At 47.2% G+C, this 20,744-nt stretch overlaps 1 protein-coding gene across 1 annotated transcript in view; it reads right to left on the bottom strand.

Moving 5' to 3' along the window:
- Positions 1 to 1,743: 1,743 nt before the first annotated feature.
- DZIP1 (DAZ interacting zinc finger protein 1) overlaps positions 1,744 to 20,744 on the bottom strand; it is a gene marked incomplete at its 5' end in the record, with an annotated part of 39,400 nt that continues 20,399 nt past the window's right edge. The window contains 9 exons of the mRNA XM_012723161.1: positions 1,744 to 2,358; positions 3,907 to 4,037; positions 5,070 to 5,263; positions 6,575 to 6,628; positions 7,189 to 7,354; positions 7,599 to 7,761; positions 9,425 to 9,564; positions 13,868 to 13,988; positions 19,613 to 19,669. Coding sequence (XP_012578615.1) covers positions 2,170 to 2,358; positions 3,907 to 4,037; positions 5,070 to 5,263; positions 6,575 to 6,628; positions 7,189 to 7,354; positions 7,599 to 7,761; positions 9,425 to 9,564; positions 13,868 to 13,988; positions 19,613 to 19,669 — 1,215 coding nt within the window. The remainder of the gene's footprint in view (positions 2,359 to 3,906; positions 4,038 to 5,069; positions 5,264 to 6,574; positions 6,629 to 7,188; positions 7,355 to 7,598; positions 7,762 to 9,424; positions 9,565 to 13,867; positions 13,989 to 19,612; positions 19,670 to 20,744) is intronic.

The raw sequence follows: 20,744 nt of genomic DNA, 5'->3' as shown, positions 1-20,744 counted from the left end.
ATTTACAGGATCTGTATATATGTTTTATGGCAGCCTAGGACATGTCGGTAAATACCAAGGGTTGGAGCAGTCATCCAATGTCATTCAGATGCGGAGGCCTTTGAGCCTGTTCCCTGTGTCTTTTCTCCTTCCTTCTCCTGAATTAAACAGAAGGGGTGTAAGTCTTATCTGTGTGGGAGCAGCCAGCCCCCCCTGCATGTGATGGTGGGGTTCAACAGCACGTCACTGGCTGTTGCAGGTGTGACTTTCCCATCCTGCCACTGACTTCCCAGGGGCCTGGTGAGACTGTGGTGACCCTCTGCTTGCACGTCTGCCTGACATAACTCTGTAGGTGTCTCCGATACAGAAAGCAGATTCCAGGGCGCAGAAGAGCTGAGCTAAGGGACACCAGTCACTGCTGACTGAGGGGCCAAGTCCTGGAGCCTGCGTGGGGCTCCCAGCCCCGGGCCACCTGCAGCCTGAGTTCCCGGGCACCCCTCAGTCCCGCGTGTGGAGCTAACTGGACGATGGAGAGGCCTGTTGTCTTCCAAGATGTGTAAGCCGCTCCGGTAACTGCTGAACAAGACAGGGGCGTGTTCCTAGAGCTGACGTGCACTTCGGGGCAGCGTTATCGCATGTAACCCATGGTACAGAGAGGAGAATAAAATGCAGGTGCCAAGGAGAGATTAAATGCTAAAAACAGATTTTCCAGGGCTGTTGAGTTTCAGTTTGTAACTGGTCCAGAAGTGCCTTGAGCCACCGAAACAGCACAGTGCTCAGAATTCCACTGGGCTTTGACTCTAGAAGTGTCTTTTTTGAGGGTTATAAGGCTGTGGCACGGGGAGAAGAGAAAGGACGCCCCCTGGGTTCCCCTCTGACTGTGCACATACAGTCACTGTGATGAACACACCATCTTCGGGGTTTTCATCTATTGGGTGTCTTCAGACACGCACAGGTGACAGTGCTGGCCGCAGGACAGAGGGGAGACGCTGCCGCTGACACGGAGGGAGGGCGCTGCTCACAAGCGAGTGACGGAAAAGGGAGACGCAGAGCATGTGCAGAGCTGAATGGATCTTAGTGCAGAGTGACAAACGGCCCTGCCCGGTGGTGCAGCGGGTTAAGGCGCAGCACTGCGCAGCTAACTGCAGCAGCCTCAGCACGAGGTCGATCCCAGGCCAGGGGGCTGCCCCACAGGGCACAGCAGACCTCTCCTGTCTCCCTGCTGCTCCCCTCAGCAGTGGATTTCAGTACAATTGCCTGTTCTGCTCCCCACTCTGTCTCTGGTGAAGCCTCTCACCGCCCCTGTACCTCTGGCCTGTACCCCAGTTCTGTGTGCATAAGTAAGTGGATCTTTTTTTTTTTTTTTTAAAGGTGACAAACAGGTTCAAAATTACTGAAAAGGGAGCATGAGAGGAGAAAATAAGCCTGATGCTCATTTGTCTTAGCATGAACCTTAACGCTTAAGCACTAACGATGGCGAGTCTAGGAATGGGGAGTAAGCTCATCACCCAGAAACCTGGGGGTGTCCTCACGGCACTAGCACGGGAGTGATGAGGGCAGGGCAGGTGGAGAGACCAGGCTCGGGGGACTCTTCACCATGTATAGAATTGGGTCACTGTGTAACCCTGTGTTACTTGGGTTAAAAACAAAAAAAAAAGGTTCATTACACTTTCCTAACTAAAAAATTAACTGCAACCAGTGAGAAGGGACCAGACTTATCCTGACTCTAGACCACGTGCAGAGGAGCAGTGTCCACGTCACTTGCCTGTCCTCCCACTCGCTGCAGGGGCTTTCTCTTTGGAAGAAAATAAAGCACGTAACGTGGAAGCAGACAAGCACAGGGAAACTGCCAGAAGAAAGGCCGCATACAGGTGTGTGGTCAGAAGTTTTAATTCCTATGGGGCACCTGCAAGAAGAGACTATATGGGCGTTTTCAAAAATAATATTTCAAAAAATGTAAGGACTAAAGATGAGGCCTGATATTTAAATAAAAAGGACTAGTGCGTGTATATGAATCAGTAAGCCGTACACGTCCAGTCCTGGTTAAATAACACACAGCAGTCCCATCTCGGGAACGACCACAAGCACTTTGTTGTGATAGTAGCGGAGCCTCAGCAAGGAAGTACAGAGATGAGTCAGGCATTTGTCAAGATGAGACACACAGACTGGACACGGGGCTCCCGCCAGACGCTAACACATGAAACCTTCTCCCTTAGGCCCCTTGGGGGTAACGACGCCCCAGGCGTTTGGCACTTGAGTAGAGTTTGGCTCATTCTTCAAGGATGGAGCTTCCTTCTGCTCTTTCCCAGGTTTCCGCCCCAAAGATGGTTCTTCCTCCAAGGACGATATGTCCCAGTCGTCGTCATCCACATCTATACACTGAAAGAAACACACGGGAAGGAACGTTTGCGAAAGAAACACGGAGCCTTTCAGTCCTTCTGTGAGCCGGACAGAGCTGCTGAGACTGAGGGATACGAAGCTAGGCACGGGTAAAGAGAAGCACCAGGAATGTGTCTGCAGCCCCAGCAGCGACAGTTTGATCCCCGGCCCCGGAGCTGACCCACAGGGCGCAGCAGACCCGCCCGCTGCTCCCCTCAGCACTGTACTTCTCAATCTGACTGTTCTGCTCCCCACTCTTGTCTCTGGTGGATCCTCTTACCCCTGAACCTGTGGCCTGTACCCCAGTTCTTGTGTGCATAAAAAAATAAATATTTTTTGAAAAAAATAAAGAAGCGAGGAACCTCAGGGCAGGGGAACCTGATTAAATTGGAGGGCAATGTAGCGACTGGATTTGGAGACCCGTCTTGAGAGTGGAAGGAGTCCCCTATTTGTTTCCTGCCAGGGGAACGTACGTTCGCTTCGTCTGGCAATGAATTTAGAAAATTCCAGAAACATGGTGTTGCAGAAGACAAGTTCAGGTGTTTCCCCAGAAGGGGCTGGGCTGGCTCTGAGTTCTGCCAGTCTGTGATGCTGACATTTAACTAGCAGAGAGTCCACGGGGGTGTTGAGGAACATTACGGGAGAGAGCAGCACATTTGGCTTATATGGCAAATGACGCTAACGAAAATTTGGCAAAATGTTCTAGGTTCCACAGATGAACAGGAGAAGAATTTAAGCGATAAATGAGAAGATATGGACGTTCAGGTGAGTGAGTGGGTACCGAGCACGCTGGACACTGCTGGGGTGTGTCAGGGTGTCCTCCTGTCAGCCTGGAGCCTGGCTCTGCTCCTGACTCAGTTCACATGGCTCTAAGCTTCCGTCTACCCAACTCCCACGTGGGGCTCACCCCTGAAAGTCCCTACTTTGCTTTCCAGTCCCAGGCCTGGGAGCTGGAGGCCTGACATTCTGTCCCATCACAAGCTGCTGTGCATGAACCATATCTGCAGGCAGCAAATAATACATGGGCAATATTTCTGAAAAACCCATAAACTTTGTAGTCAAAGGCTGAGTTGCTACCAGTGGCCATTGTAAGAAGTTTGATTCTCTGTGGAATGGGAAGACATGCTATACTGAAGATGAGGTAACATCTCAACCTCTGTACACAAGAGTTTTACTTTCTATTTCAATACAAAAAATACGATTATTCAAACATGTTCATTAAAGGAGGAATACAGGGCCCTCCCTGGTGGCGCAAGGGGTTGAAGCTCAGCACTATATGCAGCCACAGGGAGCCACTGTAGCACAAATACAATCCCCAGCCAGGGAGGTGACCATATGATACAGCAGACCTCTCCTGTCTCCCCCAGGCTTCCCTCAGCAGTGGGTTTCAGTAGATCTGTCCATTCTGCCCTCTGTCTTTGGTGAGAGAGAGAGACACCCTGTACCTCTGGCCTATTCTTGTGTATATAAATAATCTTAAAAAAAAAAAAAAAAAAAAATATTACTTCCCAGTGTATGTTTGGCAAAAAAAAAAAAAAGCAATTTTACCTTGAGTTCTTCTTCTAATTCTTTTTTGACGAACATCTCAGTAACATTAATCCCGCCAACGGGCTTATTCCCATTTCTGTGATTTGAAACCGTCTTTTCAACTTTTTCAGTAAGTGTTTTAATGGCGGTTCCTGTATGACCGATAGAAAAAATTCAGGTAAAGTTTTTTTTTTAACTGTACCTATCTTTAGTTCCTGAGTAATCTGATAACCAGCTTGGAAAAAGTCTAAGCTTAGTAAACATTTATGTGTCATTCAAATAAAGTCAAAGGATGTATTTGGGTAGCTAAAGTAAAGTGAAACATTCAGAATTGCTTTAGAAAAAAATCATGAGCTGAAAAATGATGCATTAAGATTTTCATTTAAGTCAGAGAAAACTGGTTATATTCAGCAACATGGTCAGGAACTTTTTATCCAGCGAGGTAACTTCTGGAATATTCTGGAATATTCACATGGGTATTTTCAGAAACAACACTAATACTTTTAAATGAACTATATAATACTTTTAACATAATTATATAGCTGTATGGTATATAAATATAAGCATAAAAACCACATACAATACATCAATTATATCTACTATATTAAAATATGTAAGTTAAAATTTGCAGAATCTGCAAATTAAAATTTTAGCAGAATTTCTTTTGGTAAGAAATGGCCCGTTCAGCCCCACTTCTCGTCAGCAAATCATCAGCAGTTACAGACCTGAACTTTGCATCTCTCTTCAGAAGTACCCAGAGTCCAAATGGGGGCACTAGGGTGAACCCTACAGGTCTATGACTAGTTTCTGTATGAGAAAGGGAAATTTACACACAGGTGGGCACAGAAGGAAGTTGTGGGGAGATATGAAGAAAAAGAGCCTTGTGCAGGCCACCCACTGAGGGGCTAGACAAATCCTTTCCTGATGCCCCAGGAAGAACCAACCTTACCACCCTTGATAGCGGTCTTCCTTGTGACAATTTCTTACAGCAGCCCCAGGGAAAGAATACACCCAGCTTCCCTAACGCTTTCCTTTCCCTGTGAATCCCAGGGAGTGTTAGGCCTGTTCCACGTCCCTCCAAGAGGGACCTTCCCATGGGCTCTGCCCCTGCCCTCCTCAGCAGCCCCATCCTGTGAACCTCCCAAGACAGAATTCCGTAAAGAATTTTCCCTGCTAAAACTCACTTGTGGGCTTGGGGGAGATATCGGAGTCCTCCATTTCGCTTCCCTCAGTCCAGTCGGTGTCACTTTTGACTGAGCTCTTTGTAAGGCTACTCTTGGAGCTTTTAGCGGTCGGAACAGGAAGTAAGTCTGGGGACGTGAAAGCCTGGACGAAGTCGTCTTCTTCCAGCTCGTCCTCCGAGCTAAAGGGAGGGGTCCTAAACAAAGCAAACCCATACAGGCGCATCGTTTTCCTAAGTTTCAGTCCAAATGTGGTTTAAGAGGAGAAAGCTTCCTCAGGAAAAGCCCCCAAACACCCACGTTATCACAGGACAAGATGGCGGCGAGGCCCAGGACCGCCATAACAGGCTGAAGAGATGATGGCGGCATGATTATCAGAACGGGCCAAAGTTTCCATGCGTCTCCTCTAAACCCAAACTTGTGGGTCCTTAATCGTCCTGGCTTTTTTCAACTAAGGAAAATATTTCTCAGTGTCGGAAAAAAAGATTTCTGCGAAATAAATGCTTCCATCTTTTAAAATAGTGCCTTAGCTTTTCACTGCCCCTTACACAACCTTATTTGTATTATCACTGGACCATCCCACTTTAAAAGTGAAACAGGAGTTTGAGAAGAATGTTCATTTACTCTAAAAATAATCACTGAACACCTAAATTACAAAGTTTAGTTACACTCTGCCGCATGAAATAAACCTCTTTCCATGAGATTGTGGATATGAAGAGTGATTTTAAAGGGTCAGTCAGTATTTAATTTGTCTCCATCGTATTTACATATGTACTATCTGTATTATATATGATTTATACTGTCTCTGCATACACAGTGCCTTAATGAAGTGCTATTCACGGCACCAATCTTGAGTATAAGTCCATAATTATGAGTTTAAACTTTAATGAAATGAGTGCTGTAATAATCGATAACAATATACCTACAACTTATTGAGTACCCACAGGTGCCCAGTACTGAGTCTTATCCTTTTCGGATGCCCTCATTTAATTTGTAGAACTATCCATAATAGATAAGAAAACTAACAGAATCGGTGGCCCAGTTAGTGGGTAACTGAACTGGGACTCTTGGTAGTGTCATCTCCAGAGAGAATAAGGTGTAGGGTCATTATCTCCTTTCACGTGAAGCATGAACACCAGGACGATCTCTGGCTAACTGCTGTGGATCCAGTCATTAAAACTCCACATCGTTCGTTGATCATGTTTATTGAAAATTACTGGATTGTTGGGTGCTGGGTGGAGGGAGGGGGTGAAATTATTCAGACAACTCAGGTGTAGTCCCACTTCTTAGTGGAGGCCACAGTGTGGCAAGTGTGATTGACTTACGGAATATCCAGTAAGGAAATAAAAACTTGTCTCAAGGGAATGACAAATTAATTACATTGCTTAATAATTGTGGCTTCAGTTAACCACAATGAGCAGACTAACAAAATAATAGGGATCTTTAATGAAAAGAATTCAAATCACCCACTACATTCCTTCCCCTCTCCTCTCACCACAAGTACTCACGTAATGGATGAAGATTTTCTGGGTAAATGATCTTCTACGACATTTTTCTTAATTCTGGAAACAAAACAAAAACTTCTAAGTGGTAGAAATGAATTTCATAAAAATGTCTCGGGAATTGGTGAATTTTGATTTTAGTATATAGCAAGGAAGGAAGGAAAGCAGCAGCAAGTCTCCCAGTGAGGAGAGAGACGGGTAGGAATTGCAAGGGTGATGTCTGTTGGCTCTATGTCCTGGGTTTGTGTCCCCCTAAAATTCATACACTGAAGCCCTAACCTCCACTTTCACAGCGTCTGGAGGTACAGCAAGGTCAGGTTCTATGAGGTTGTCTTCCCGCGCTTGCGGAAGGGTGACCTTCCTCGTCCTTCCATGGCAGAGGGAGGGCGGGATGGATGGGGGTGCAGGTGCGGGGTACTGTGTGGGCTGTTCTTTGCTTACAACTACTCCAATCCCCTCCTAGGGGCTCCGTCCTCATCATTCTCAAAGGCATTCCAGCCTCCGGAAGTGTGAGAAAATAAATGTCTATTATTTTCTTTACCTACCTAAGAATTCTTTATGGCAGCCCAAGCTATGGCAGACATTAGCAAAGAACAATGTAGGGTTTACGAAATACTCACACTGGAACGGATGTCTTATCAGTGAACACGGGTTTTTGCCTAATCAGTTGTCTGCTTTTGGGAGGCAGCTGTGAGCACCTGGGCAGTTCTCCAGTGGAAAGGCTCTCCACTTGGGAAATACTGGACTCCGGAAGGGCGGCGGCATTCATATGTCCCAGGGGCCGTTCTGATCAGATGAAAGAGCAGAAGAGGATACTGTGTATGCTGGCACTGAGACAACAGCCTGTCCCTGTTTTTTTTTTTTTTTTAAATACTTTTTGTAAAAACAAATATAAGATCCAATAGATAGTGGTTCCAATAGTCATAGAGTTGTCAATTAAGTCCGAAGATCTGTGAGTCTTTTACGATTACGAAGACATCCAATTTTGCTCCCTCTGCAGAAGTGAAATGGCAGCTGGTGACAGACTCACCTGAAGACAGTAACATTCTCTCCTCGACCTGAAGGTTGACCTGATGCTCGAGGGACTTTCGAATCTGCTGAATGTTAGGTATTTGTTTTTCTTTCTCATGTCTTGCGATTTCCATGGACCTTAGTAATTTATTCAGGTGTTCGCTTGGAATACCACGTAGATCCTGCAGGGGTAAGACAGTGCATCAGCTCTCCTGGGATGTTCGTCTCCTTTCGTGGACATGAACACTAATTGGGCCAACCTTCTGTCCTTAGGGCGGCATAGACGGGTGATACCTCAATACATAGCACACAGGCTTGGCCCCCAAAGGATCTCATAGTTTAGGGGGGGACATGTATGGCACATGTTGATAAAACATGACTGGTTGGCAGTACATGAATGCAGCACCCACAGCAGAAAGGACGATAAACGGACTGTTAACTAGAAAGGCAAGGTGTATGATCTGGACTGAATGAATCCACAGGGAGAGAAGCCATGGGAGGTGCCTGTGGCGAGAGAAGCCTTGGGGGCAGCTGGGCTGGGTCCTGAGTGGGTGGATTGAACAGGTGGCCAAGGCCTAATACTGATTAAGGTAAGACAACAAAGAGTCTCCGAGGTTGTTGGAAATGATCAATCTCTTGAACTGGGTGATGGTTACAGATCATACACATGGGTCTGTACAACTCCATATATACATTTGTACACCTAGGTCATTTGAGTACACATAAATGTAGGTACATATGGGTAGGCACATTTGTATACAGATACAAACATATATATCTAGGGATACACACATATCCCCATAATGTATGCGGATACTTATATGTATACCCACAGAACTATGCTCACAGTATACATACATATATGCACCTGTATATACTCACTGCAATGAATATACATAGATGCACCTGTATATACTCACTGCAATGAGTATACATAGATGCACCTGTATATACTCACTGCAATGAGTATACATATAGGCACCTGTATATACTCATCACAGATGCACACATCCATGCACATGCACGTACACACCAGCTTTGCATACACACCCATATACACAGGGGTTTATAAATTCAAGTCGTTTAGTTAAGATTGTGTACTTTGTGTATATTGATAAAATATGTAAAGAGCAGTGAGCATAAACAACAAGATGTAAAAGAATTATACAATCTGGCAACAATACGAAACGCAATTCACTCATCCACTCATTGTTACTTACAGACTAATTTTGTTAAGAGGCTGTGATGGGGGGTTAGTATTGGAAGCAGGAAGCAAGCAGCACTGTGAATACCTGGATTGAAACTCTGGCTCCGAAGCAAGTTGTGCAACCTCTCCAAAGTGGAGTTAATGTTGTCATTTGTCTCACGGAGTTTTTCTTTGTTTAAGTGAGTTAATATTTGCACCTGTTTTAGGAAGGTGCCAGGCACAGAGCAAACGCTAGCTCATGCTTGAGAAATCATGTCACCTCACTGTCCGGTCTGTTCATGTGGACAAGACTGGCAAGTCACCTTCTTTCTTTTGATCACTCCTTACTTAGAAAACAGGCCCTCCCTGGTGGCGCAGCAGGTTGGAGCACTGCACTGAGAAGCTAAGCCAAGCTGTAGCTGCTTCACTGTGAGTTCGATCCCCGCCCCAGAGGTGACCCACAGGGCGCAGCAGACCTCTCCTGACCCACCCGCTGCTCCCCTCAGCAGTGTACTTCGTCGCTCTGCCTGTTCTGCTCCCCACTCTTTCTCTGGTGAATCCTCTCACCGCCCCCGCACGTCTGGCCTATGTCCCATTTCTGTATGCATAAATAAATAAATCTTAAAACAAGCAAGTATTTAAAAAATGAATGTACTTACTGCATTAATCCCCAAGGTTTCCAGTTTTTCCACCAAACTTTGCTCCAAGACAGCTTTGATTTCCTTAGTGAGGGTGGGGTTATTCTTCAAAACCTTCCTTAAATGTGCCTTGTTATTTATTTTCTGTTCATTTTCTCTTCCTGAAATAAGGGTTGTTTCTTTTTTTTAATAAAAAAGTGCATTAACAAAGGTTTAAACAAATACAGAAAATGGCAAAACACAGCTTTGAATGGTAAGAAAACAGTTTTTTGAATTTGGGGATATTTCAGCCATTCAGCACAATATAAAACATTTAAGTATTATAACCTTAAAAACTTCAGGCTCTTTCAGATCACTTAACTGAGTTATAGTTAAATAATGCAAGAAATGCGTCTAAAGGAACACAATGAAAACAAGATATTTAGGGGTTTATTATTTTTACCCCCAAATTATTTCACTACTCCCTGAAGAATCCATTTCTCCTAAATTTAAAATCATTTCATGAAGCAAAAGCCCAATTTTTGCTCAAGAGCTAGTAAACAAGAAATTTAGCAGAAGTTTATAGAACATTTCACAAGTGAAAATTCACATTCCTCTCAAAACATTTACTGAAATGAAAAAAGAAACAGATGAACGTTTTAGGGGAAGTAGACTTCGTTTAAAACAACCTGTCATTTAAAATAATGAAAAAAAAATAGCAGCAGATTATCCTCACATTTCCTTCCCTAATCCTCCTCTCTTACTCCCCACTAAAGTATGGTTATTTTCTGAAAGAAAAGGAGGGGGAGTGGGATCGCGTGGCCTCTGAAGAACTGACTTCTTCGAGGAAGGAATCCGAGGGCTTGCTGAGAGATAATAACCCTGCTGGCAGCCCGCAAGGTGGGGGGTGATGGGGCGGTGAGGGGGGGCGCAGGCAGAGCCAACTCTGGGAGAAAAGGCGACAATAGAACTGTCTTTCTGGAGTCTCTTCTTGGGACAAGGGGTTCACCGAAAAAGGTGGCATAAATGTCAGTGCTTTGGTCTGGGGGTGCAGGGAGCTCCCCATTTAGTCCGTTATTCCATGGTCTCCTGCATCTGAGTAGAGGGGAAGTTTAGGGACTGTTGCACTTGGAGTTGCAGATTTTGGAACAAAGTGACTTTGCTTTGAAATGTTCCCTAAACCAGAGTTCTAGCCCAGGAGTAAAGAGTATTTCTGGTCATGAGTAAATAGTTGTGCTGGAAGCAAAATTAGGCAAATTACGATGGCACATTACATGGAAGGGGGAAAGGCTGCACGGAAGATGCTGATCTGTACTTCCAGCTGGCTGAATCAAAATCAGGAGCTTCCATGATTACACAGGGCTAAAAGCAAGGGCCTTCCCTGGTGGTGCATCGGGTTAAACTGCAGCACTGCAGGCCAGCCGCAGCCGCTTCAGTTTAATCCTCAGCCCTGGAGGTGACCACATGGCACGGCAGACCACTGCTGTCTCTCCCGCTGCTCCCCTCAGCAGTGTACTTCGTCAATCTGCCAGTTCTGCTCCCCACTCTGTCTCTGGTGAATCCTTTCACAGGCCCTGTACCTCTGGCCTGTACCCCAGTTCTGTATGCATAAATAAATCTTTTAAAAAATGTATTAAAAAAAAAGTATTTCATTAGTATTCATGCTGCTGTTTCCCCACATTCTTAAACCACATACACACACACAAATAAGCACTTCTTCTCTAGGAGCTGGGGATCCCTCAATATCTAGAGGTCCGGGCTGACGTCATGGCCATGTCCTTGGGGTTTGGCTGCTCGCTGGTCGAGACCGCAGCTGTCCAAGATGACGACTCCAAAGAGGTGCCGAGACAGAGCCTGGGAGGCACGGTGCCACCCTGCCATACGCAGCCTCCGATGATGCAAAGGGAACCCTGGGGGCAGCCCCAGAGAGAAGAGGAGCGGCAGAGAAGCACAGCCCGGAGGCTGTCTGCTCTGGGACGTGGACCACACGCAGGGCCCAGTGATGGGAGAAAGGTTTGGACCTTGCCGTGTGGAAGAATTGTTGAGTTGATGACCATTCACTGATTGGTCTAGGTCGCCCTCAATCTGAGGACAAGGCCTTTGTGATGACCCAGTTCCCCCAGATGACCACACATTCAACCTTTTGCGCCACGGGATGGTGACCCCTCTATGTGGAATACAGAGAAAGCAAAGAAGGGTCAGATAAAGCCGCGCTCGCAAAACCCTAAAAATGCGCCTATAGATCTGAACCACCAGAAGTGGGGGCGGGGGGAGGGGGCATAGCTGGTGGGAGCCCGATGGACTTGGGGGATTCCAGGGGCTTTGGTGGTGGGTGTGGCACTGCCACACCTGAAAGAGGAGCTCCTATACTCTAACAATGTGATAAACCAACGTTACCCCCGTAAAATACAATGAAAACAAACTTTCTCTCTGTCCTTAACTCACTTTCCATGATGGCACCTGCTTTTGGCTGATTTATGGATGGTTAGAGATCCCTGAGGACTTGTACAACTGGGGCTAGCCAGTGGAGGCGAAAGGGAAAATACCGAGTGGACGAGAAAGAAAAGCTTTTATGAAAAGGTGGATCAACCCCTTCAAAGCCAAGTTGAGTGGGAAGTTTTAGTTAAAGCAGGCTTCGCTCGCTAAGATCGTTAAGACGGAACTTTCTAGAGAGCAATATTTCCTCTCCTTAAAATCTAACGCCTACCCAACACACAAGAGCCCACACAGTGGTCAGTGACATTGGACCTATACAAAAACTGTAGTGCAAAGCTAGCTGTATAAAAACAAAGCAAAACACAGCCCCCCCACATCAGAAATTCTGAGTTGGAAGGGACTTTAACTAGTAATGCCCTGCCTCGTTTTTCAGAGGAGGATACAAAAGTCAGACAAGTAAAGAGACTTCCTCAGAGGTCACCTAGCTAGCCCTGGGCCAGCTGGTCTCTCTGCATCACGTTGTTTATTGCATTAAACTAGAGGAAGAAGAAAACCTAAATGGTAGTCTCAGCTTGTGATTAATTAAACTTGATGGACCACGAGCTCCTAATCACACTTGCAATTCAAGTTGAATTTCTAATAATAAAGTGACCTCAAGGATCCCTCCTTGCCCTCGCATTCTAGCAAAGAACTGCAAGATCAGTGTCTCTAGTAACGGACAAGAAGCAAGGATGCAGAAATATTCACGTGCAACTTCTCAATGAGAGCCGTGGTGTTCTTCCAAAGCCCTTGCCAAAATTAACTTGCACAGGCAAAGTGGTAGCACAAGCTGGTGAAATGACTGATGGCGATTGACCCGCTGAAGTTGCTGCTTCAGGGAGGTACCAGAGGATGTGGCCACGTGTTCTAGGCACTAGGATTCTGGGGCACGTTCTGGGGTGCCTGGCACTCTCCTGTCTCCCGGTAGAACTGGGTGTGAATACACAGTGGGAGCGAAGATTATCCGCTTTCCCGATCTGGTTCCCCAAGTGTGGCAGCTGCCAGTGACTGTGTTTGCTGTCCTGGAGCCCTCTTACATCGTCTGGTTAGGAGACGAGAACTCTGCATGAAGCCCAGGTGCAGGGGCTGGAGAATTCCTCTTGGAATCCGACTCGTTTTCTGAATAAATGTGAATTCTCCTCGCTCCAGTTGCAAAATTGTGGGGCCCTTTTTATGAGCGTCTGGACACATTCCATCGATTATCCAGAGAATAAGGAACTAGGCATTCTGGATATCAGTGAGCGACACTTATTTAATATACAAAGTGTGTTACTGGCCAGTGAAAGGAACAGCATGTTCGGAGGTGCCTGACTTAGTCACTTCTCCGGTGTAGCCTGGTCAACAGTTTGTGGAAACTGGAGAACAACTGGAGCCCACAGAAGGAGTTGTAACAAATATTTACGTATTCAGGTACATAATTTTACTTCTCTTCCTAACAAAACGGACAGAATCAAAGCCCATGAGAATATTAACAATTTGTTATTTCCTAAGAAGAACGTGATCTGCAGCAAGGCAGTATTACTAAGGAGAAACCATGAGATGATAAACTGGTCCATATATAACTGATCCACAAGGCGAGCATTGGAAAAGGCTCTTTGTAATTAACCAAAATCCACAGACGTCAAAACCTGGTAGAAAATCATTTTTAGAACCGCCAAATAAAATGAGAAAGCAGAAATAATTGACTGTTAACCTGTAATAGCACCCCTATTCCATAAAGATATTCGGCACATAAATATTCTACGTTCAGAGTTTAAACATTATGCTTTTCTTGCTATTAAAAATAATGTGTGAAGCAGTCGGGTAAATCATTCATTTCACAGTTTGGGGGCAAGAGAAAGAACTACTGTGATATGAATATCTTTGTATCATCAGATAATACAAAGCAAAGTAGCTGCCCTGATTTTGACATACTAAGAGACAAGCCACTGGAATTTACTTTCAAGTCTTGGATTTTAACATCTAAGCAAGACCCTTGCCAGGAGAAACCTCCGGCAAGCACTTTGTTACCTTTTTCTTCCTCTGATAGTTCTTCTATTGGTTCCAGTATGTGCGATGAGAATGCCTGTTCTATTAATGAGGAAAAATAACAATAGTACAAACAGGACAACAGCAAAGTAACATCAGTTTCCTTTCAAGAAATGTTGAAAGATAATTCCACAGTATTTAATCATGCCTAAAAGAGCAAAAATTTACTAGGAAAAAATTATCTAGGCTAGCAGGTCAAGCTGGTCACTTTTTCATGGTACCTTCTCTTCCTTTGTATTTTCCGTTAACTCCATGCTCAGAAAGATTGAAATCTTATATAATTAAATGAACATTTCTCATCCACCCATCTAATACCTGATTGAGTCTTTGAAGGCCCAATGATACAACTGTAAAAGATCTTCATCACCCTGGGGCCCTCCATGGTGGCGCAGCAGGTTAAAGCTCAGCACTAAGAGGCTAAAGCCACTTCAGCACGAGTTCAATCCCCACCCCGGAGGTGACCCACATGGCGCGGCAGACCTCTCCTGACCTCCCTGCTGCTCCCCTCAGCAGTGTACTTCGTCAGTCGGTCTGTTCTGCTCCCCATTCTGTCTCTGGTGAATCCTTTCACCAGCCCTGCACCTCTGGCCTGTACCCCAGTTCTGCGTGCATAACTAAATAAAATCTTTAAAAAAAAAAGAGATCATTATCCCGAAAATACTTTCCTTATAAAATACTTTGATCAAGAGTGAAATAGCGGGCCCTCCCTGGTGGCGCAAAGGGTTAACACACAGCCTTACCAAGCAAGCTAGAGCCCACTTTAATTTTGATATATGAATGTCCCCAGCCTGCACCCCTGCACCCCCCCCAAAGCATTTAAATTCATCCATGTACCCACCACTGCTCAACACCAAATGTGCGCTTTTGAATTTTGATTACATCAACTATTTTACTAGTTAATTTTAAATTACATCAACTATTTTACTATTTCAAGTGCTGAAAACAGCAATGTTGGAAGAATGACTGATTCAGTTTTTCAAAAGTTGCAGGGTTTGTATTCTATTGCACATTTTTAAACATTGTATTTTCAGGTAGTGGCAAAAATAAAATCACCCTGTGTGATTTATTTATTGTCATCCTGGGATGGGGACGCCCCTGTGACTAACTTCTCTGGGGTCAGGAAGAGTCCCAGGCTCCCGGCTGAGGTGCCCCAGGCTGGGTCTGGGGGAGTTCTCCCAGTTAGGGGAGTTTCCTAACTGGGGCTCTGGCTCCCTGGGCAAGGCGACCGGCCCCGGTCTCCCCAAGCCAGGAGGGTCTCTCCTGCCACGAGATGCAGGTCTAGTCTCCAAACCTCCCAATTCCTGTCTTGAGTTGAGCTCTCTGGGGTGCAAAGTGAAACACAGGGGAGGCTTGGGCTTCCTCTTGGAACTTGCTGGAGACTTCCACAGCAATCCTTATGTTAATCTCCTGTCCTTGCCTCTAGAAGGAAAACTCCCAGATCTCCACACGGCCCTGCTGCTGTGGCTGTCTTTGCTGGACTGTCCCTGGGAGCTGACCATCAGCTGGTGGTCAGTATGGCTGCTGGGCGACCCTTCGCTCTTCTACACCTGCCGATGTATCTATTACCAGGCTCCCCCCAAGTGGCAGGCAAGGCAATGGAAGCTTACTGCCTCGCGAGTCCACTGTGGGTCCAGATTGTCCTTGCAAGGTCCAGGCTTCCCCACTGGGTTTGTCTTCTGGAATTCGGGAGCCCTGTGTTCTAGCTCATCATGTTCACCTCCCCCCTGGCCCTCAGCCCCATGCCCTCAACCTTTCCCTGACATACGTATGCATCTCCCCCTGTCTCATGGCCCAACCCCGTACCCGGTCTGGCACAAGACGATCACTAGCGGCTCCCGCCCTGAAGCCATGGTGTTCCCCACATGCTGCTCAGGCCAAGCTTCCCTAATCCCCGCTCTGCCATCCTGCCAGGCCCACTAGCCCTAAGAACAGCCCTGGCAGCTTCAGTCCAGCTCTTGTGAACACCGAGCCCCATTTCCCTCAAGTCTCTCTTTGCCATCTGAGCCCAGTCAAATAACTCGCCCCAACCATTAATTCACATCCTGTGTTTTCCCATTACCACCTTCTACTGCTTTGCTTTGCTTTCCTCTCTTCAGAGGAAGAGAGCAGCCGACACCCCCTCCTGGGACACCCACATCTGAGAGCTGACCCCTCAAGGTGCCCATCTCGGCTCAGAGGTTTTGGGGAAGATCTGCTGAGGCCTCTGCTGCAGCTGCATTTGGTTCGGGGTGTCTCCTTCTCCCATGGGGCTGCCTGAGAATTGTGTGGTAAATCTTCCCCCTGGCCAATCTCCACCTCGGTGTCCCATTCCCAGGGAACCCAAGCTACGAGGCGAGCAGCCGTGACTTTTTCACGTCAGAGGACCTCATCAACAGGTGCAACAAAAGGCAATATAGAGAGGGCATCGGACTAATTAACTTCACGCAGCTCAGAGTAACCCTCCCCGCCCCCAACGGCCAGCAGGTCAGTCTGCTCCTTGCTCCTGCCCTCGGACATGCTCACAAACCAGCTTTGATCCCAGCCCAAGGGTGGCCCCCTGCCAGGTCTGGCTGGCATACTACTAACATCTCAATCCCAGCAGTGCCAGCCGAGGCGCCCAGCGGGTACCTCCGCCGATGGGGGTCGGGGTCACTCGCAGCACAGTGCTGGAGAACTGATAGTGGGGCTGCTGAATGGACCTGCTGAGTGTGTCCTTTGCCAGGTGCCCAAACCTTAAGACCAAGGGAAGGTCCTTCAGGCAGCTAATGCTCCTGAGGTAGATAAATGAAAACTACAGCAAAATCAAAATACTCTGTGGACGCACAAAGCTGAAGTGGCCGGAACGCCCTGTGAGAGCTGGCCCCAGAGAAGAATGCCGTGGAAGGATTTCAGCCTGAGAGAACAAGGGCCAGGCACGGTTTTCTTTTCTTGCACAGTCACGATTAAAGCTGAGTGACAGAGCCAGCATGCATTTTGTCTCTGATCTAAAGCGGTGGGTGGGGGGTGTGGGGGGTGGGGTGTGGAGGGGGGAGCTGCACATTCTAGATCCTTGCAAGTGCTAACATGCAGCAGGTGGAGAGAATTTATGCGTCCCCCTAGGGCAAACACAGGTGCTAGGGAACAGACACACCTGAAACAATCTTGGGGGAGAAATGAGACTCAAATAAACTCTCCGTGAGCCAGTCAGTGAACAAAAAGGGCCCACGGCAGAGGGCTCTTGGGTGTTTCTGAAGATAAACAGTCTGGCTCCACTGCCCACGGACTGAAGACTGAAATTAAAAGACTGAAAACAGAAGTGGAATGAAGTAACTGCTAGATTCCAGAAGCATCTGCAGTGGGCCAGGAGAAAGCTAGTTCCCCTCCCGCCTTAATTTATCACACAGCTGGTCATAGGAAAACAGCGTATTATAAAACAGCCTGCAGAAATAGTCTACAGCCAAGGCCTTCGTCCGCTGTCGGCTCCTGTTAATCACAAACTCGCTCCCATCAGCCCACACGCCGGGTCCAAGAACAGAACCCTGTCCACGGTTTCAGCCAATGCTTCCTCCTTGTGCAATTTGGTTTCTATCACATGTCTTTTCCAGATTTTCCCAACCAATCACTCCAGCTATTTGTTTAAAAAGGGCAACTGGCCGCCATGCTGAAAGTTAAATAAACAAGTACACATGCCCTGCGGCAGCTGCTGGTTGGTCGGTCTAGCAGAAAGTCACCCTCTTGCCCAACATCTGCTCTGTCCCTCCCAAAGTCATAACCGTCTCCGGTCCACTCTGCTAGCGGGGCTCTGGGAGGCAGGGCTGGCTTGTCACGGTGTCACATACGAGGCTGCTGTTCTAACGAGCGGCTTCGCATTCACTCCGGTGTTTCCTGCCTTTGCTCAGGGATCCCCGCAGAGGCGCTTTGGGTTAATAAGTCAGCTAACTCGGGGCGGGGACCACACTAACGAACGAACGAACCGAACGCAGAGACTCTGCTGGAACTCACCGTGTGTCATCGCTGGGCTGGGCTGGGCAGCCGCGGCCTGGGGGGCTGGGGCGCTCACTGAAACAGCACAGAGAGAAGAAGCTAAGCTCGCAGGGCTCCTGCATGAAAGCAGGGGCGGCTGGTCGGGAGGAGGACCCGCGGCGCTTCGCCAGGGAGCAAAGATATAGACAGGCGAGGGCCTCCCTGGCAGTGCAAGGGGTTGAGATGCAGCACTGTGGAGCTACCACAGCCACTGATAAATGATCCCCGGCCAGGGAGCTGACCTACAGGGCACCGCAGTCCTCTCCTGTCTCCCCACTGCTCCCCTCAGCAGTGCATTTCAGTAGATCATCCTATTCTGCTCCCCACCCTGTGCATCCTCTCACCCCACATCTCTGGTCTGTACCCCAGTTCTTGTATGCATAAATAAACCTTTTTTAAAAATAGGAATAATGTTGCTATGAAGACAAAAGAGAAACCAAATTTTTTTTTTTAAAAAAAACCACTGGTGTGGAGAAGGCACCCAACCAATCCCTGCCTATGGAGCGAATGTTCCTGATTCAAGAGGGACTGAAAGCTCTCTGCTTAAATCATCCCAGAAAGTCAGACTGCACAGCCCCCCTTTCTAAATACTTGACAGTTTCAATCTGAGGGTGCTTCTAGACTGTCTGTCTGTTGAGTGACTCTTTCTCTATTTGATTGCGGTAGATCCTTGACTCCAACCCTACCCTAACTTGCAACTATGTGCAAAGAGCTAACACTGTGGAAAGAAGACCCTAAGCCCAGCTGCAGTTTGCACCATGTAAGTCAAGCTTTTCTAACCACAGCATGTGGGTTCCGACAGCGCTTCCCTGGAACAGGTCAGAGTTCCAACATACAGTCAAAATACACGCAGCAGCAATTCAGGGGCTTTTACGCACGCGGGCCACCCTTCTCTGAAGCATGCTTTCCACCCCACCCCGGAAGATTCAGTCCAGCTGCTGCTGCACTCCCTCCTGTCTTCAGCCCTCAGCCTCTGCTGGAAGCAGCTCAGAAGGCGAAGTAACACAAACCACCAGCATTCCCAGTCCATTGGGCCAAGTTCTCACTGTCTCAACCTTCACCACCCGCAGTGTTCTCTCTCAGCGACCCCCTCGGGCCAGGCTCCCAGCTCTGGAGACCAGGCCCTTGTTCCCACGCTCGGCCTCATACACACCCTCCATCTCCTGCTTCTCTCCTTCCTCCCTCCCGTGTTTCTTGCCTCCCCTTACACTTTCCTGACTGGAAATGAAAATGCCCCCAAGGATTCTCTTACTGCCTGCGGTTAAACAGCACAGACCATGTCTTTTGGGATGACAGTTGAGTCCTGGCTGGAGATTCACCCTCAGCTGCCCCCCACGTGTGTGAAGGGCAGGTCAGGGGTTCAAAGCTCGGCGCCCACCCTGAGAGCCTCTATGGAGCCACGATGGGGAGACCACCACGCACAGTGGCTCCCTCCCACGGCATTACCTCGGCAAAGCCCACAGCACAAACTGGAGCCAAGTCGAAGGCCTGCCCGCGGTCCTTTTATATCAGGCCGACTGCAAAATGATCGGTCTGGCTAACCGAAGTCACCACGAGGCTGTGTGGGTATTCACGAGCTTGTGTTGAAGACTAGGTTGAAGCCAGGGCTCAAAAGAAATCAATGTAATCTCCAAACACACTGGTTCTCAGAGAAAAGCCTCTAAACACAGTAAGTAGAGGTATGTAATGGTGTTATTAGTACCTTAAACACATCTTTAGACACCCAAACTTATTAAAGAAACTTACTAGGTACAGCAGAGGCATTTGGCTTGGGCTCATAAATTTGCCAGGTTGAAGGAGTCCCTGAAATAACAAAAAGTTTAATTAATAACAAAAGCCACAAGCTGTGGGTTCTATCTAACTACCTATCTACCTACCTACCTATCTATCTAGATATCCATCTGGCTGCAAGTCCTTCAGAAAAACAATGAAATGTACAAAAACAGTGAAATTATAGCGACTCACACACCATATGTCTAACATACCTGCTAACAGACTTTTCCCTGGAATGAGTTTTCAGTCCACTATGTACACTACAAAGTACTCATGCAGGTATCCCTCACTACGCAAACTCTCATGACGAGAGGGTAATTCCAATCCTTCACCTCAACACAAGAAGGAAACCAGTGGGTTACTCAACTTTCTCTCTTCCGCGGTCCCCGGAAAAGGCAGGAACCCCATCCTGACCAATCCCCAGTTGGCTTCCAATAAACAGACAAAATTCTGTAACCACCCAACATGGGCAGAAGCCCAGAGGGGGTCACTCGAAGCTGTTCCGGCAGAAGGCAGGCTTCCACGCTTTCTGGTGAGAGCTGCATTCCTGGCTCCCCACTTCCCTTCTAACCCAGCTGTCGGATGGTGCAGGGATGGGTTGTTCTCACTGGTACTACGTGCAATACATGCCTACTGTGCTGGGGACAACTTAACCCCAAGCTACCACAACTGGAATACTGCAGCAAACCTCTATGGTACTTTAAATAAGGAAGAGCTGGACATCGGTGATGTTAGCGAATGGCAACGACTGTTTTCGAGGTGTTCTCCCGTGTGACCCTCGTGACGAACTACGATGTAGTGCTTCTTGCTATTCCTAAAAATCTATAATGATTCTGTGAGCTCCTCATTTAGAGATGAGGAAACTGAGGCAGAGACTCAGGGTTTGCAAGAGCCAGGGATGGCTGCTTTGTCTCAGGCCCTGAGCGTCTGACTGTAACTTCTGCTTCCTGAATGACAGGTAAATGGCTACTAAGTATGTATTCTGAATAAACCAGTATCCTGGTTAAAAAGAAAGAAAGAAAAGAAAAAGATACCATTCAATGACAGTTTAAGTCTTAAATGATTTTTTCTTCAAGTCTCTGGATTGTGGTTATAGATCCCCTAA

The sequence above is a fragment of the Condylura cristata genome, unplaced genomic scaffold, assembly GCF_000260355.1.
Source record: "Condylura cristata isolate star-nosed mole 26May11 unplaced genomic scaffold, ConCri1.0 scaffold00010, whole genome shotgun sequence".
Lineage (NCBI taxonomy): Eukaryota > Metazoa > Chordata > Mammalia > Eulipotyphla > Talpidae > Condylura > Condylura cristata.
This window is presented reverse-complemented; position numbering and strand designations above follow the sequence as displayed.